This window comes from Anarhichas minor, unplaced genomic scaffold, assembly GCF_050575085.1.
Source record: "Anarhichas minor isolate MPS153535 unplaced genomic scaffold, ASM5057508v1 ptg000155l, whole genome shotgun sequence".
NCBI lineage: Eukaryota > Metazoa > Chordata > Actinopteri > Perciformes > Anarhichadidae > Anarhichas > Anarhichas minor.
The window spans coordinates 2097084-2115557 of NW_027466601.1; the positions used below are offsets into that span (position 1 = coordinate 2097084).

The window sequence follows — 18474 nt, forward strand, 5'->3', positions numbered from 1 at the left end:
AAGAATACCTTCGTCTTGATGCTGCTTCACTGAGAAGGAACCCGCCTTCATCCTGCTCACTGAGACCAGATCATTCATCATGAACTTTTCATGTTGTAGCTGGATTTATCTTGTGCACCGCTTCCATGACGCACAACCTTCCACTCTAGTGATACAATATGATGTAGGCAGAGGAAAGATCACGGATGCTGGTAACAGAGCAGAGTGATAGAGGAATCCATCCCAACACAAAGGACTAGAACTAGCTTCTGTTAGCTTTCATTGCAAACCGATTGGTGCATCTTTTGTTTTGCCAGTATGTGTACATATGCTGCATCTTCGCACCTCAAAGACGCGTGTTAACAGCCTGCTAACACCATGACACGACAGGGATCAGATGAGGATCCGAGTACTTTAAAATGGGAGGTGATGACAGTTAATGTAAAGTATCCTCAAAAACAGTGGTGCTGAGGTACGTTCTCTTCCTCCTGGGATCACTACTGCTGTAGCATTGAGAGCTCTTGTGTTTAAAACCTACATTGTACAGTAAAGGGTTTTTATTTGTGCTGACTAGATTCAAAACGATCTTTTAAACCACTAAAACCAGTCCACATGTGTCCTCCACGTTAGAAGCCAGTGACTTTCTACAGCTAGTGGAAGCAAACACACTCTACGCCAGTCTCTGCAGAAACTAACTGAAAACAGGTTCGGACCTGAACACATAATGAGATTAAGGCGCACTCACACGTCTCTTCTTGCTGATTGCATATTGCACTGTACACAGAATGATGGCGCATTGGGCTGGTCATCGTAAACTGGCGAGCTTGTTCTATTTACGGAATCGCAAGCCAAAACTGGTTTATGTAGAAGGTGAAAGCATTCTGGGCGCTTGCTCAGGTGAAGAACAAGTAAGGACCAATGAAATCTGAGGTAGCAAATCCAACTGTGATAAACTAGGTTCCCCATCAATCACTCTTTCCTTCATGCATGTGCTTAGATTTATAGAAATGAAAGCAGGCCAGTGTCATGTTATCGGCATACGTTCTCTACAAGGTCATAGCTTGTGGTTTTAGTAAACGTGGGTTTCCTGCTTGTTTAAGTATTTATAGTTTGCTGTTTTTTTGGTGCACTGTCCTCACGGTAAACTCGTAGGTTTGCCAGTTTACCTGTTAGCGACACTGCCTGAGCATGCTGCATGTTCTTTGCTCTCGAGCAAATCTGTACAATGTTTGTGGTAGGGCAGCTGATATGTTCACCGAGAAAAAATCATGGCTTTTAACCCTCCAGTTCCCACCCCTGAGGTGCAAACCAGCCAATCCAGTGTGCTCTTGGGACGAGGGGGCGGAGGCGGGGGCGGGGGGGACCAATCAAAGAACGGGACAGCAGGTTTCCTGTTAGACCAGCTAACACTACAATTCACCAACCGGTTTGCGAGTTTTTCGGAAGCGCCACGGACATATAGGATAGAATAGTCATGATCTCGATAGGATTCTCAGTGCAAGACGTAAATGGCTACTCGTTTCGTCGTTGTCTTGGTCTTGTCGGTCGTCCGACGCTGGACTCAGCAGTAAAGGGATTCTCCTACAGGACAGCAGTCATCTGTGTGTGTTATGTGTCATCCTTCAGCAGGTCGACAGAGAGGCGGACCGTGTTCATAAAGTGACAGAGCTCCTCTCTGCTCTGTTGGTAGTTTTGGTTAAAGGTTGTACCGCTGTGGAGTTCAGAAAGCTCCACGATGGGGGGATGGAGGGGGACTTGTGGGAGAGAGAGACAGAGAGACAGAGAGAAGCCTCAACCTCTCCACCTGGCTTGACTCTTTCTGAGTTGAGTGTCCTCTCTTAGAAGGTCGGAGGTGAATCAGCGGTGAAGGTACAGTAGATGGGTGCCCTGAAGGGTTTTGGTGGTAGGTACAGTAGTTGCCTTTCGATCTCCAAACGGTAGAAACAGGAAGGGACTCTCGTTCTCTCTCTCTGTAACCCTCCTTCCATCCCTCTCCCCCCCTTCCCCTCTTCCTTAGCTCCCCCCTGGGTCAGAGCTGTGTCGCTGTGGTGTCCGTGAGTCCAGAGGGGTCTGTGGTTCTTGGAGGGACAGCCTCCTTTGGGTTTCAGGATCCGGGGAAGACAGCCCCGTTCCAGCTGCCGGCCCGACCCCAGCGCCCATACATTCCCCCGAACCAAAGTCTAACCCTGCTCTTGAGCTGGACCCCGCTGCTAAATCTACCCCGACACATGAACCTATGGCTGGCCCGGAGATGACCCCAGGCCCTGTGCCCAGTCCCAGCTCCAGGTGCTGCTCCAGGCTGTCCAGTCCGGGGGGAGCGAGCTGGCCACGGTTGGGGTTGATCAGCGGGGCATCCTGGGGCTGCAGGGTGTCGAGGGGCTTGGCTGGGAACTCCTCGAAGTGCTGCGAATCCAAGATCTGCAGGGGAAGAAGTTGAGGAGGTGAGTGGGACTGGCTACTACAAGTCATTTACTTGTTAATATTCAAGTCAAGTTATTCTTTTATGAAGGTTGTTTTGTGCTGTAGTTTACCAGGTTTATAAGCAAACCGGTTGTGACAAAACATTTTTTTATCACAATTGCTGCAGGATATTCTAGTTCCTTAGATAACAGAGAGAGGTACTGAGATCCCATTCAAATAAACTCTATAGCCTAAAGAGAACCCTGACACATGTCCTCAGAAGACGCTTCGTATGATATGTTACTCCGCATTTTTTGTGCGTTTTCCAACAGAAGTCCATCAACATGTGTCAATTTCCGCTTGTTACATTCATACATCTTTTCAAAATAAACTTCCATCTTCACAGGAAACAAAGTAAGGTTTAGGCAACAAACCTACTTAGTTAGGTTCAGGAAAAGTTGGTTGTTTGGGTTGAAATAACCACAGAAGTGCTGTTACTGAAATCTCCCCCCCCCCCACCATGTGCGTGCTTTAGCAGTCTTTAAACGTCCTCGTTGATGAGTGTGTGGTTAACATACTAAACAATTTCACGGGATATCTATGAATTACGGCACATTACTTTTCGTAAGCATTGCTGGATGAGACCAGTCTGACACAAACATCGTGTAGCTACTAAGTAGAAGAAGTACCAATGGAAAGTTAGTTCGTATTATTATATAGTTTATATCCACTGCGGACCAATGACAGCCTCCAGTCAACAAAAACTTTACCAATGCATTTGCTTCACCTGTGAGAGGGAGGCCAGGGTGTCTGTCTCCAGAGGTGTAATAGGCTGGACCAGTCTCTCTCCTGGACTGGGTCCTGGGCCGGGACCAGGGTGAGGTGAGACCTGCAAGAGACAGCATGTTATTGGTCTGCAGGAAGCGTAGCCCTCCGTCTCTTCGCAGTTTGGGTCAGCATATGATAATAATGAAAAAGCTGTCTTTTATCACTGGGTCTCGCCTAGAGACAGATGCTTGCCTGACCTCTGTGACGGCCAGCGTCCTGCTGTGTGTGTATGTGTGTGTGTGTGTGTGTATGTGTGTGTGTGTGTGTGTGTGTGTGTGTGTGTGTGTGTGTCATCACCTGAGGCGGCGATGAGACGGCGCTGTAGGCGGGAGGAACCAGGGCCATCTGTCTCTGCAGCAGCTGCATGATGGCTCCGATGTCCGTCGACATGCGACTCTCCAGCCTGCACACAGTGTGTGGTAAATGATCCACCGTTAATAGCTACACGGAGGGCACATTTATATTCTATCAATTTCAATTTATTTATTCTATTAAGGACATTAAAAGTGCAGATGTTATCTCTGCGTTTAAAGGAATCTCGTGTGTTTTTATCCTCCCGGTTCTAATGTTGTCCGTCGTTAACATCAGTTACAGTACCAAAGGACTCACCAAGTAAACTGCGAACATTCAGGAATATTAACGTCTGGTATGATTGCTCTTTGTAAAGAGAGAGTAACCATGGTAACACTAGCTAAAAGCTGAACCAGGAAGTAAATCACCACATGTCCCCGGATCTCAACCGTGACGTTAGGGTGTCATTAGCATTCAGAGCTGCTGTTAACATCTGGATGGACACATTATTTTGTCTACCCTCCACTTCTCGCAAAAACTTCTCATTCTAATTGTTAAACTTTTCTAAACTCTGTTTTGCTAACATTGCATTTCTCTTGCTCCCATCCCGCTGTTACTTCTAGAGCTGGAACAAAAGGAGTCTGAAGGTTTATTATACCTCATTACTGCGGGAATAAAGTGAGCTCCACACATACAGAGAGGTGGAAGCCTCCTTATCAAACCTGCTGGCTCCTATACAGCTAATGAGGACTCATCCTGTGGAGCTTTGTTCCACTTTCTGAAGTCAAACAGAGACTTTGTCACATGTGCAGATATCTTCAGTATGTTGGGGGGGGGTTCTCTCCTTACACACCGCTACTCCTCATCAACATTTCAGCTGGAGAGCCGGCTTCATAGCTGTAGGCTTTAAGACACAACAGGTCCTGACAAAGGAGCCTCACCCAGCTAAAGGCTACAGGGCTCGGGGGTGAGAGACTTTCTCAAAAGGCAGCCGGCTACAAGCAAGGGTCTCAAACTGTCGGATGCCCGCAGGGTTTCAGCAGGGATCCACACCCCGACACTCGACCCGCCGTACCTGCTGAGCTGTTTCTGCAGCAGGTCCAGGCGTGTGTCCAGCTGGCTGCGTTGCTGCCGGCTCAGGCTGTGCAGCGGCGTGTTGAGGGGCGGGGGGGAGGCCAGGCTGCAGCTGGGAACCTCCTGGTACTGACCACCCCCTCGACTCTCCCCCCAGAAACTGAAGATGTGGGACACGCCCGAGAACGCACCTGCGGGAGACAGACGGAGAGAGTGACTTTGCGTGAAATCACAGGATGGGGCGTTACTGTATACTTCACAGGGACAGGTGCACGCCCTTTGGTTCTAATTTTACCCGACAGAGCGTTGCAGGTGTTCCCAGTCTCGGGGTCTCCGTCGGCCTCGGTGTTCTCGCTGAAGCTGCTGGACGCGGCCTTAGCATGCGGATTCTCCAGCATCGCCGGCGGAGGAGCGAGTCTGTTCATAACGGACTCCCCCCCCTGTTAGAAGTGAAGATCCAGGACATTAGTTCCAGTTGTTATTGCACCAATGCGTACAACACCGGTCACCACAATACAATAAACACTTTAGACCAGATGAAGCTCTACCTCGTCGCCGCTGGAGTGCGAAGACACCGAGCTTCGGTGTGCCTGCCACTGCCGCTTAGGTGCCCCCTCCTGGTTTTGGTTGTTGGGTGTTTCCCTCTGTCTCCGTCTCACAGACTTATGGGACTTTTTGATTTCTCCGGCGTCTGCTTCATCTGAGGAAAGATTTTGAAAAAAACAAAAAGGAGGGAGATCGGTCAGTGACTTTTCAAAGATGACCACCAGAGGAGGAGGATTGCCAGATAAACTGCATCATCAAATGAAAGTTACTGAAGTTGTATCGGAAAGTCAGATAATATGATTTTTTTTTAAGATGAGCAATAAAGGAAGGTTTACCTTTTTCTGTACGTCTTCGGAAGGATAACTTGCGTCTGCGTAACTTGTTGAAACCCCCGCAGTTGGAGTCATCGCTGCTTGGAGAGCCTGGGATCATGTTGGTCTGGAAACCAGCATTAAATGGACTTTATTAAAAGATAAATTCTACCAATAAAAGCAAAAGTTAAAGTAACATCTTTGCTTCGATACAACAGCACAGGGAACGAGGCTGTGAACTCACATCTCGGAGGTTGAAGGTGATTTCCAGGTTGTTCCAGAAGTGGTCCGCGAACTCCGGATACATGTCCAGCACCTCCAGAACATCTTCTCTGAGGATCTTATGAAGGTCGCAGTAGGTCAGAGCCCTCACGTCGGCGTTGGATTTACCCGGCCGGGTGTACAGGTTGATGGGCTCGCCGAAGATGTCGTTCTTCCCTGGGAAAGGTGACGAGAAAGAGAGAGAGCTCAGTTGTTACTTCATCCTGCACCAGCAGCCAGTACAACCAGGGGAAACCTTTGACCAACAAATCCTACATAACAATAATGAAACAGCTCTGTAGGTGAACGGAAATATCAAACATAACTATCTTTTATTTAATTGTGATCTATGTAAGGCAGGGGTCTCAAACTCAAGGCCTGCCACGTCATTTCATGTGGCCCGCGAATCCGCCAGCATAAAAAACAAAAGTAAAAAATAAAAAATATTAATTAAAAGTTAGACTTGATAATAAAAATATCCCCATAGTCGAAATTATGAGATAGAAAGTCATAATTATGAGCTAGAAAGTTGAAGTTATGAGATAGAAAGTCATAGTGATGAGATACTTGAACACAACAGTCATAGAAGCAGCTCTTCATACGTTACCCTGTATTTGACATGGAAATGTATTGTGAGTACATTGAAGACTACTTTAAACGTGTCTTTACAACACATGAAATACTTCACGTGGGATTGTGCAAATGCACCCTTGAAAGGATTTTAAGCTTTGAACAAAGTTATTGTAATAACTTGTGTTTGATATTTGTCTTTGCTATTTTCTTTAATAGTTTGATCTTTGATAGAGTAATGTGGGTTTATTAACCCTAAATTAAAAGGATTTAAGTTATAATAACAGAAATGTGCTTAAATATATTTTTACATTTATATAACAGTTTACCAATATGTTAGGAGAAGTTACATTTACAGTCTTACATTTACAACCGGCCCTTTGAGGGCGACCGTGATGCTGATTTGACCCAGAGTGAAGAGGAGTTTGACCCCCCTGATGTAAGGTATCCGAACATTTAGAGGGAATTTGTCTCTTACTTCAATTATTATTCTATAATTATTTTTTACGACTCAGATATATGAGAGTGGCATGTAGGGAAGCTCTAAGGTGCCAGTGCAAAAAATAATTCTCATCTGGAAGAAAACATGAAAGCTTTAAGTCCTATTTGACACATGGAGTAGTCAACAGCAGCCTCTTGTGGCCTAAAGGAGTACAACATCTTCAAACACACAAAAACAATTGTTCAGACAAAAAATAAATAAATCATGTCCATCCATCCATCCATCCATCCATCCATCCATCCATCCATTTTCCTCTGCTTATCCGGGGTCGGGTCGCGGTGGCAGCAGGCCAAGCAGGCCGACCCAGACCTCCCTCTCCCCGGCAACATGTTCCAGCTCATTCTGGGGGATCCCGAGGCGTTCCCAGGCCAGCTGGGAGATGTAATCTCTCCAGCGTGTTCTGGGTCTTCCCCGGGGTCTCTTCCCAGTTGGACGTGCCTGGAAAACCTCCAGTGGGAGGCGTCCAGGAGGCATCCTAATTAGATGCCCGAACCACCTCAGCTGACTCCTTTCGACGCGAAGGAGTAGCGGCTCGACTCCAAGTTCCCTCCTGATTACCGAGCTCCTTACCCTATCTCTAAGGCTGAGCCCGGCCACCCTACGGAGGAAACTCATTTCGGCCGCTTGTAGCCGCGACCTTGTCCTTTCGGTCACGACCCAGAGTTCGTGACCATAGGTGAGGGTAGGAACGTAGACCGAGTGGTAAATTGAGAGCTTTGCCTTCCGGCTCAGCTCCCTCTTCACCAAGACGGTCCGGTGCAGCGCCTGCTTTACTGCTGCAGCCGCACCGATCCGCCTGTCGATCTCCCGCTCCATCTTACCCTCACTCGTGAACAAGACCCCGAGATACTTAAACTCCTTCGCTTGAGGTAGGCACTCGGTCCCCACCTGGAGGGAGCAATCCACCAGTTTCCGGCAGAGAACCATGGCCTCAGATTTGGAGGCGCTAACTCTCATCTCCGCCGCTTCACACTCGGCTGCAAACCGCCCCAGTGAATGCTGGAGGTCATGATCCGAGGAGGCTAACAGGACCACATCATCTGCAAATAGCAGAGAGGCGATCCCGAGACCCCCGAAACTGACGTTCTCCGCCCCCAGGCTGCGCCTAGATATCCTGTCCATGAAAATCACGAACAGGACCGGTGACAAAGGGCAGCCCTGGCGGAGGCCAACACCCACCGGGAACGTGTCTGACTTATTGCCGAGAATGCGGACACAGCTCCTACTGCAGTCGTACAGAGACCGGATCGCCCGTTGTAACGGGTCCGGCACCCCATACTCCCGCAGCACCCCCCACAAGACCCCCCGAGGGACCCAGTCGAAAGCCTTCTCCAAGTCCACAAAGCACATGTAGACTGGTTGGGCAAACTCCCAGAGCCCCTCCAGTAGTCTTGCGAGGGTAAAGAGCTGGTCCACTGTTCCACGGCCGGGACGGAATCCACACTGCTCCTCTTGAATCTGAGGTTCGACAAGCGGTCGGAGCCTCCTTTCCAGCACCCTGGCATAAGCCTTCCCCGGGAGGCTGAGTAGTGTGATACCCCGGTAATTCGAGCACACTCTCCGGTCCCCCTTTTTGAAGATGGGAACCACCACCCCGGTCTGCCATTCCATGGGCACTGATCCCGACCCCCATGCGACATTGAAGAGGCGTGTCAGCCAGGACAGCCTAACTATGTCCAGCGCCTTCAGCATCTCAGGGCGGATCTCATCCACCCCCAGCGCCTTGCCACCAAGGAGCTTTTTAACTACCTCAGCGACCTCTGCCAGGGATATGGGTGAGCCTCCCCCTAGGTCCTCAGGCGCTGCCTCCTCTGCAGAGGACATGTTGGTCGGGTTTAGGAGTTCCTCAAAGTGATCTTTCCACCGCCTGACGATGTCCTCCGTCCGGGTTAGCAGTTCCCCCCCCCCCTGCTGAGAACAGCCTGGGGTAAGCCCTGCTTTCCCTTCCTGAGCCGTCGGATGGTTTGCCAGAACCTCCTTGAGGCCAACTGAAAGTCCTTCTCCATGGCCTCCCCGAACTCCTCCCATGCCCGAGTTTTAGCATTCGCGACCACCGCAGCTGCAGCCCTTCTGGCCTGCCGGTACCTGTCAGCTGCTTCAAGAGACCCCTGGGCCAACCAGGCCTTGAAGGTCTCCTTCTTCAGCTTGACGGCTTCCCTCACCTCCGGTGTCCACCACCGGGTTCTCAGGTTGCCGCCACGACAGGCACCGATGACCTTCCGGCCACAGCTCGTAGCGGCCGCGTCCACAATAGAGGCTTTGAACATGGTCCACTCGGATTCCGTGTCCCCAACCTCCCTCGGGATGTGTGAGAAGTTCTTCCGGAGGTGGGAGTTAAAGACCTCCCGGACAGGGTCCTCCGCCAGACGTTCCCAGTTTACCCTCACTACACGTTTGGGTTTGCCGGGTTTTTCCAACCGGTTCCGCTGCCATCTGATCCAACTCACCACCAGGTGGTGATCAGTTGACAGCTCTGCTCCTCTCTTCACCCGAGTGTCCAAGACATACGGCCGCAAATCAAATGATACGATTACAAAGTCGATCATTGATCTCCGGCCTAAGGTGTTCTGGTACCAGGTACACTTATGAGCCACCTTATGTTCGAACATAGTGTTCATTATGGCCAAACCGTGGCAAGCACAGAAGTCCAATAACGAAACACCATTCGGGTTCAGATCGGGCAAGCCGTTCCTCCCAATCACCCCCCGCCAGGTTTCTCCGTCATTGCCCACGTGAGCGTTGAAGTCCCCCAGGAGAACTATCGAGTCGGTAGGCGGCGCCCTTTCCAGGACCCCTCCCACCGACTCCAAGAAGGCCGGATACTCCGAACTGCTGTTTGGTGCATAAGCACAAACCACAGTCAGAGCCTTGCTCCCCGCAACCCGTAGGCGCATGGTGGCGACCCTCTCGCTCTCCGGGGAGAACTCCAACACAGCGGCGCTCAGCCGGGGGCTCGTGAGTATCCCCACTCCCGCCCAGCGCCTCTCACCCTGGGCAACTCCAGAAAAGGACAAAGTCCAACCCCTCTCCAGGAGCTTGGTTCCAGAGCCAACGCTGTGTGTGGAGGTGAGTCCAACTATTTCTAGCTGGTATCGCTCCACCTCCTGCACCAGCTCCGGCTCTTTCCCCGCTAGCGAGGTGACGTTCCACGTTCCACGTCCCTAGAGCTAGTCTATGCCGCCGGCGATCGGCATGCCCAGGCCTCCCGCTCGACCCGCCGCCCGGTCTGCATAGCACCCGACCCCGATGCTTGTCCCTGCGGGTGGTGGGTCCACAGGGTGGCTGCTCCATGGTGTTTATTCGGGCTGAGCCCGACCGGGCCCCATGGGCAAAGGCCCGGCCACCAGACGTTCGCCTACGAGCTCCCCTCCTGAGTCTGGCTCCGGGAGGGTGCCCCGGTTTCCCTGGTCTGGGCGAGGTGGCTATAGTCCGTGGGCTAACTATCATAGGGGTCGTTTTGAACCGCTCTTAGTCTGGGCTCTCCGCTGAAACCTGTTTGCCTTGGGAGACCCTACCAGGGGCTAATGCCCCGGACAACATAGCTCCCAGGATCACTGAGCCACTCAAACTCCTCCACCACGATAAGGTGGCGATTCGCGGAGGAGTAGTGAACAGCAGCCTCTTGTGGCCTAAAGGAGTACAACAGCATCAAACACACAAAAACAATTGTTCAGACAAAAAATAAATAATTCATGTGCCAACTTTTTTACCTGTTTTCACAGATTAGAAAAGTACTTTTTTGTCTTGTCCTGTGTTGACTCTGAACCATCAGCAGTAACACCTCGTGCTCTCCAGCAGATGGCGCTACCGGCTAGAACATATTGTTGAGAGGTCTGAACACAGTCAACACCCAGAAAGAGATACGCAAGCATCACTCAGAGTCTGGATTGACACAGGAGGCTATGGACCAGTGTGTGAACACCTCTTACCTGAGGTGATAGGGAAGCAGCCCTGAGTTCACCTACAGGCTGCAATGGAACTTCAAGTATTGGACCAAACTATTTGTACCCTCAATTCATCTCCTGCAAGAGTTGTCATGTTCTTGCTTCAGATTCTGTTTCTAATAACCTAAACGTTCCCATGGAACAGGGGCTACAGTAGTTGGTAATCAGTAAAACATACATTGACAGATCAATGTACATAAATATATATATATTTTGTACCCAAGATGGCTACCACCACGTCTCCTCTCAGTATCTCTATGGACCCCCTGGATATGAAGTAGAGGGCCGTGAGGACGTCCCCAGCGTGGACCAGCGTGTCCCCCGGCGGTGCGTGGGTGGTCTTGAACTTCATGGCCAGCGCCCTGAGGCAGCCCTTGGTGGAGCCTTTAAAGGCCTTGCAGTTCTGCAGCAAGGTCCGGTTCAGGTGGAGGCAGATATCCGCCTGGAGACACTCTGGGAAACCTTTCAGCACCTGGGGGGGAGGGAGCAGAGGGGAGGGAGGGAGGGAGTAGACGGGGATAAGGAAGGAGTGAGTGATAGAAAAGTAAGGAGGGGACAGAAGGAGAAAGAAGACAGAAGGAAGTAAAGAATAAAGAAGGATGGGAGGTGAGTGGGGCAGAAGTAGAAGGAGAGGGAGGAGAGAGGTGGGGTAAAGAAAGCGGATGAAATGAAAGTGAAAGGTTACATCAGTATTGATACACGCTACCGACTGATGCCGTGTGTCCAGAACATCGAACTAATGTCACACAAATGTCACAGATTATGGATGCTTTGAAAGGAGTAATAAAAACGTCCTGACAGTTGTTACTCTCATCCCTGCTGGTGAACGTTCACGGGACATTCAGCGTCGTACATTTATTACACTATGATAATATCGGTTCAATTAAAATCTGTTATGAGTTTAACCCCGGAGTGAGGGACCGGCGTCAGCAGTTCATGCTTCTTTCTCTATCAAAGAGCCTTTGCGAGGACTTTCTTTTAGAGCTTTGCTGCAAAATGATTTGAAACAGAAGGCCCACCGGAAGAGAGTCTGCCGGCCCTTGGAGTGTAATTAATATGAAGAATTGGTGCAACTTTAATGAGGAGAAGAGCCCCGGCTCCTTTAAAGCAGCAGGTCCTGGGCTCCGTAACTCTCTGGCCGACTACAGACAACATAACTGTAAAAGAAATATTGCGACGCAGCGCTTCTCTCTCTCTCCATGTCTCGTTTATTTCTCCTCTCCGTCTTGTCTTCATCGCTCCACAGGCCGACGTCCGTTTCATACTTTCAACATTTTTCTCTTGCATGTTTTCCTCTCCCGTCCCGATATTAAGCTCTGAGTTACTGCCTCACTGCCTTTTACCTCCACCTCTTCTTAATGAATCAGTGCAGTAACCCCCCCCCCCCCCCCCCACACACACACACACACATTGGTGCACGGCCTGGTTTGAGGGCAGTCTAAAATAAAGAAACATGGAAATGAACACAACAAACGCTGTATAACCTTTCACGACCCACCTGAGAACTCCATCTTGTGGATTTGACTAACTGCCTACGATGACTCCCTGTACACAACTACCATTTTGCTGATGTGTGAGGTGGCCCAGAATGTGCTGGTGCATTCTGCTGACGTTCAAGGCTACGCTGTTATTGTTTGTATAAATGTTTGCTGTCGGCTACATCATCGTGGCCTTTGCTGCAGCTTTTCTGCTGAGAAAAGCTTCTGTTTAGTGAGGAAAAGCAGTGTTTTTATGGCCTCTGGGACACTTAGACTACTCCACTCTACAGCTGCAACCAAGGACACACAGGTCTCTACAGATTACACTGTATCTGTAGATAACTGCCAGTAACACTGAATAACAACCTTCGTTAATAAATAGTAAACTCATAGTCAATTTAACTTTAGTAAAACCTTATTTTACGGTCAACAATGACATTATACTTATTAATGTTTAATATCATTAGTGCAGCTATAATTTATATCATTACTTTGTGTGATGTTTATAAATGATATATTGTATAATAGCTGAGTCATATTCTGTTTGTATTAGTTCACTTTTTATTGTTGCGCGCATTAAAACATAGTATTCACTATATTAAGTATTTGTCAATGATTACCAAATGTTTTGTAAACCTTTAAGAAATTGTTTGGAAAAAATCTATAAATAATACGTATAGACCAGAGACTAATGAACTATCTATCTAAGTAATGTTTATAGATGATTTATAAAGTATTTATTAACCATTTTTCTTAATAATCACCAGTTGTTACTTTATAATTGTCATCTAAGTAATGTTTATAGACGGTTTACAAACCGATTATTAACTATTAATAAAGTGTTACAATCTGGTCCATCTATCTATAGATGTCTGACAAACTATTTCTTAAAAGGTTTACAAGTCATTTGGTAAATACTTCATATAGTATATCAAATTGTATAATGCATACAACAATAAACTGTTATAATAACATGAATTATGCCATATCATTACTACTAATTCGTAAACATTTTTAATCATAATTTTGCTAAAAGTTAAATATCTTTGCTACAAAGAGTCCTGTCCTCAACCGCCTTGTCTGTCATTGTTTTTCAATTCTAGTCGTTTTGGGAGAATATTAACTATAATATTTAAACATAAATTACATTATTTCCCCCCAAAAACGAGCATATAAGGTGGAACTGTACTAAGTATGGCCTGTAGTCTTCATTTGAAGCTGAATGGGCAGATTGTACGTAGACTCATAAGAAATCCAGGAGCAAAAAAGGTCCTCAAAACACCCGCTGCCCTTATATTACATTATCATATAATAAGTTCCATCAGCTACAATCTCCTCTCATCTCGACAATAAGAGGTCACTATTCTGAGAGGCACTAACCCATGTTGTGCATTTACATACTACACGTGTATTAATATCTCTGTCTCCATCGTTCTTTTAAACATTCATTTACTAATATGTTTTTTTAAGGAGGAAAAGAACAGAAATGAGTTGAACAGTGAGCTAATGTGTTGTGATGGATGCTGCATAAACGGATACCTCTCTCCTCCTGATGAGAAGTTCATCCAACTCATCCTATATCCTGCTCTCTCCATCCTCATGAATGAAAGATGTAGATGAGGAGACAAACAGAGAGGGTCTACTCCACGCAATCCTAATTACAGAAAACATTCTCTACTTCAATGGGTCTTTCAGAGAGCAACATAACAAGGGAACAATTTGTTTCCTGGCTGCTTCAAAAAGGCAGTCCTCAAACCACAGGGTGACGTCACGACGACTACGTCCACTTCCTATACACGGTCTATTGTTTCTCATTGCATCGGCGAGGCTTCATAGACGACGAGGAGCTGATCGTGCTCAGACGGGGACATTTCTTAAAAGACATTTGGATGCTGGAAAGGATTATTGAAATTATGAGCAGAGATACTTTGAGTGAAGTGAGCTTACAATGCAGTGAAACATTGCTGCTGTGACGATAGCAAAGACGACATCCACTGTCTCGTGCACTGCATTGAATGCTTCTATCCGTGTGTGTGACATGTTTGGGATTATGGTGTGTGAGTGCATCTGTGTTTGCATGCATGTGTGTCACCCTATACGCTGTGACTCACAGAGTTCAGGTTCAGGTCGAGCGTGCACAACAAGCGCCCCTTCATTCTGTGCGTTTGCGTCCACTGACAGGTGTGACTCTACGCTTGTATGAGAAAAGAGAGCGCGGCCTTCATACATGTGAAGAAACCGATTTAGGTTGCATATGTTTGAGCATGTGTATATGTGTGTGTGTGCATATTATTGATGATACCCACATCATTCCTATTTTCTCTGACGGTGTCAGACCATGCATGCTGAGACAAAGTCTTCGCATCGTCCTATTAACGTACAATGCAGGCTCAGAATACTCCTCTGGCCTCTTTCTGTGTACATGTGTGTATTCAGCAACACAGCGGACCAGGTGCGCACATACTGGACTCGGGTGCGTGCGGGATCGGGTACTCACGGCGTTCATGTCGATGCCGTTGGTGTAGGACCAGGCGTGCTGGAAGTACTCCTCCAGCCTCTGCCTGAGCGGGTTGGGGATCTGGTGGAAGCGGATGAACTCCCGGACTCTGAGCATCTGTGTGTGGTAGCGGGCCGTGCCCGAGTACAGCCGCTGGATGATGGCGGACACGTTCCCGAAGATGCTGGCGTACATCAGGGCTGGAGGGTGGGAGACGGGGATAGAGGGTGAGAAGTGAGGGAGGATTTAGAAAGTGTGAGGATGGAGGATGCAAGTGAAGGTAGGCAGGAAGGGAGAAAGTCACATATACATTAAGAGAGAGTATAGCGCCGCGCGGGTCCTCGATACACTGATGTGACCTGACATATTTCCAGCTGACTGTCTTCTCCATCTGAAAAGAAATATAATGTTAAGCTTGACACCCTGGGGTGATATGTTTCATAAAATATACTGTAAGTGACGAAGGGCAAGGAGCAGAAGAGAGAGAGAGGAAGCTCAGACAGCTGGTGGTATAATAACGGAGCTTGATATTAGCATGAATAAGAGCTGTGTAATCTCGTTAATACATCAGTTAAAACACAGCTTTTTATCATGGTTGTTTACATGTTCATACTTGTAACTGGGGTTTTTACGAGAACATGTTTACATGCTTTATTGTTCAAAACAATACAGTATTTCTCTCATATTGTCTGTCAGAATGTACATGTATCTGTCTAAAAGGCTTTGTTTTAGCGCCCGTCCCTTCAAGCCCCTCCTCTCCCGTAAAAAAGCCTGCCCTGATTGGTCAGCGTTTTCTGGTCTTCTGCATCTGTCGCCGTCTTTTCAGCGTTACTATTTATATATTATTATATTATGATATAATTATTATATAAAGATGATATAATTTAACATATTTATTATTAGTCTATCTACGTTTAGTATTTGTTGAATGATTTTTATTCTTATAGTGCTTCAAAATGAGAGAAATGGGAGTGCAACGCAAATAAAGTTATTATCATTGAGTTATATGTATACATAGGCATAGATACACAGACTCCAGTATGTGATAGTGCCCTCTCTAAACACAAGGGCCTGGTGTGCTACAACATCCAGAAAAGAAAGGAAGCCTTGATCTTGGTCACTGTGCTCATTGACTTACAGAGATAAGCTAACATTCAAATAAGCTATCTTGGCATAAAAAGCTAATTTCACGCCTTCTTTAAGCTTGTCGTAAATCAATACTTTGTGTAACTATCCCTTCTACCACGACTTAGTAAGAAACACAGAGGGAATTTCCCACTAAAAAGATTTTAACTTCAACAACTGAGACTGTTGAGCCCTATATTAGCCTCGGCTGCACTTTAGAAAGCAAGTTAGCACTTAAAGGGATCGTTGGGATTCATTGAAGTGGGGTTAATGAGGTAGTTGGTCCATAGTCAGTGTGTTACAAGGTTGTAAGGTTCATTTATTGTCATTGTGCAACAGGGACCAACACTTAGTCTGGACACTGTAGACCTCTTAGTCACAGGGACGATGGTGGCTGTCTTGAAGCAGGTGGGAATCATAGACTGTATATAAGAAGTGGACGCAGTCATCGTGACGTCACACATTGGTTTGAGGCCGTTATGAAGCCTTGATTTTCACATTGTCCACATCACACACACTAAAGCTGCCGTGTGTGTGTGTGTGTAATTTTACACACGCGCTGTCACAAGGGACACAATTGATCAGATTTTCTTTCTGAGGTTTTATAATGCTCATTGAGATTTCAAAGTGCACTTTAATTCTAGAGCATCAGAATCTTGCACTTCTTTAATTGACATTTGACATTTGACGAGGCCTGCAGCCCAAACACACCAGAGTTGAACTAGCTTTAGATTTGACCCGTGGATAACTGTAACCACGCTCAAATATATGCTTTCTTCCTTCTTTTTTTTTCATCAACACAAAATGATGAGTGCTCGCATGAAAAGAACAAGCCGTCACTAGTCACTGGTTTAAAACACCATATTCATGTTCTCATCCTACGGTTAGCCTGATCAACGAGGTCCAGGGCTCTGCCAGCCTGCGGAGGTAATTACTCTGTGGAGAGGAAGCTGAGTTGATAAGCATGACAGGAGATATTACAATCCCTGCTGATTAATTGTATTAATAAATCATCACGCGATATGCTTTCAGAATGTAAAGTATGATCCATGGCTTTGTGCAGCTGCTGTAACTATAGCAAGAATGTTTATTAAGAACTGAAAATGTTAAATTGTTGTGGTCTTGTAGTTATTTTTGTCTGTGGTTGTTTTGACCCTTTTTGTAGCTTTGTAGTTCTGTGTGTCTAGTTCTGGTTGTTTTAGTCTCTTTTCATAGACATCGTAAGTCTCTCTGTGTCTCTGTGCAGCTGTTTTGCATCTCTGTCGTTGTTTTCATAGATATGACATTTTATCGGCCAGCCACATCATTTCTCTCAAAATAAATAAAACCAATTTAGTTCATTTTCCCGCATCAGCTCCCACTTTCATCCACTAAAAGAAATGTATGAGATACTTAAGGGAGTTATCAATACTTAGTTTTGAGACAGATGCTACGATGATGAACTGAAAGTGTCGCCTCCGTACAGCAGCAGAGCAGCAGGAGTCAGGTTCACTTATCATGTGACCGTAGTGAGGAGAGTGGACCGACAACACGACGGAGGAGCCATTTAAAGCACTCTAAAGTGACATTCTTATGAAAACACGACTACATCTACTTCTAGCATAACATCAGGACTTACATCCTATGAGCATGACACAGATGGAGAAGATCTTCTCAGAGTTGGTGTTGGGGGACACGTTTCCAAAGCCCACGCTGGTCAGGCTGCTGAAGGTGAAGTACAGGGCGGTGACGTACTTGTCTTTGATGGAGGGTCCCGAACCTGGAGGGTGAAATTTAGAGCTGACACGAATATTTCACAAAATGGTCTTGGCCTGACAGAACGACAGATGATCACTGACGATCATCCCACAATCACAGCCAAACACAATTTGATTCTGGTGAAGCATGTTTTCTACTAACTTGCTTCCAGCTGAGGCAGACAGAATCACTGCAGCACCTCTGAGCAGTGCTGCTGCAGTGCTTAGTTCTCTCAGTACCTATGATGGAGCTGTTGTAGGTCTTTCCCAACTGGTCCCCCAGTGTGTGGAGCCAGCCAATGGAACCGCTCCTCTCCACGCTACCGATGGCATACCTGGGAAAAATAACAGCCATAATATGAATGCATGTATATAACTGCTGATGTTAGCAATAATTAGCGTCGGTAAAAAGGCAAACTAAAGGGATTTTCAAACTCCTAAAAGTTGTCAAAATATAATGTCTTATTGATTCAGAAGTTTTCTACCATTTAACTGTGGTTAGAATCAAATAAACGTGATGATTGACACCACAACAAAAGGACATAATAAATTAAACACATATATATATATATTTAAAGTAGTGTATTGAAGTTGCAAATTTCAATATTGTGACAGCACAAGCCCCCATACAACACCCGTTCTGATGCGTGCAGACACGCGATCATTCCCACATTACTCCTCCATCTGTGAACCCTCGTCTGATTCACCAGACAGTCTTATGGCACGGTACCAGATGCAGGCCAGCCAGTGAGCGATGAGGGCGAAGGTGCACATGAGGAGGAAGAGGACGGCCGCGCCGTACTCCGAGTAGCGGTCCAGCTTCCTGGCCACGCGCACCAGGCGCAGGAGACGAGCCGTCTTCAGCAGACCAATCAGAGTGGTGGTCTGAGAGGGAGTGGGAGAGACAGAGCGTCGGTTGTTGGTGATGAGAT

The 18474-nt window shown here is 47.1% G+C and overlaps 1 protein-coding gene across 1 annotated transcript in view; it reads right to left on the bottom strand.

The window, feature by feature from the left end:
- Positions 1-1992: 1992 nt before the first annotated feature.
- Positions 1993-18474, bottom strand: part of kcnh2b (potassium voltage-gated channel, subfamily H (eag-related), member 2b) — a 228323-nt gene continuing 211841 nt past the window's right edge. The window contains exons 10-23 of the mRNA XM_076085447.1: positions 18273-18427; positions 17783-17877; positions 17425-17565; positions 14682-14881; positions 14491-14553; positions 10926-11178; positions 5674-5867; positions 5454-5556; positions 5121-5272; positions 4868-5012; positions 4574-4763; positions 3505-3610; positions 3167-3268; positions 1993-2397 (exon numbers count right to left, since the gene is read on the bottom strand). Of these exons, the coding sequence (XP_075941562.1) occupies positions 1993-2397; positions 3167-3268; positions 3505-3610; positions 4574-4763; positions 4868-5012; positions 5121-5272; positions 5454-5556; positions 5674-5867; positions 10926-11178; positions 14491-14553; positions 14682-14881; positions 17425-17565; positions 17783-17877; positions 18273-18427 (2304 nt within the window). The remainder of the gene's footprint in view (positions 2398-3166; positions 3269-3504; positions 3611-4573; positions 4764-4867; positions 5013-5120; positions 5273-5453; positions 5557-5673; positions 5868-10925; positions 11179-14490; positions 14554-14681; positions 14882-17424; positions 17566-17782; positions 17878-18272; positions 18428-18474) is intronic.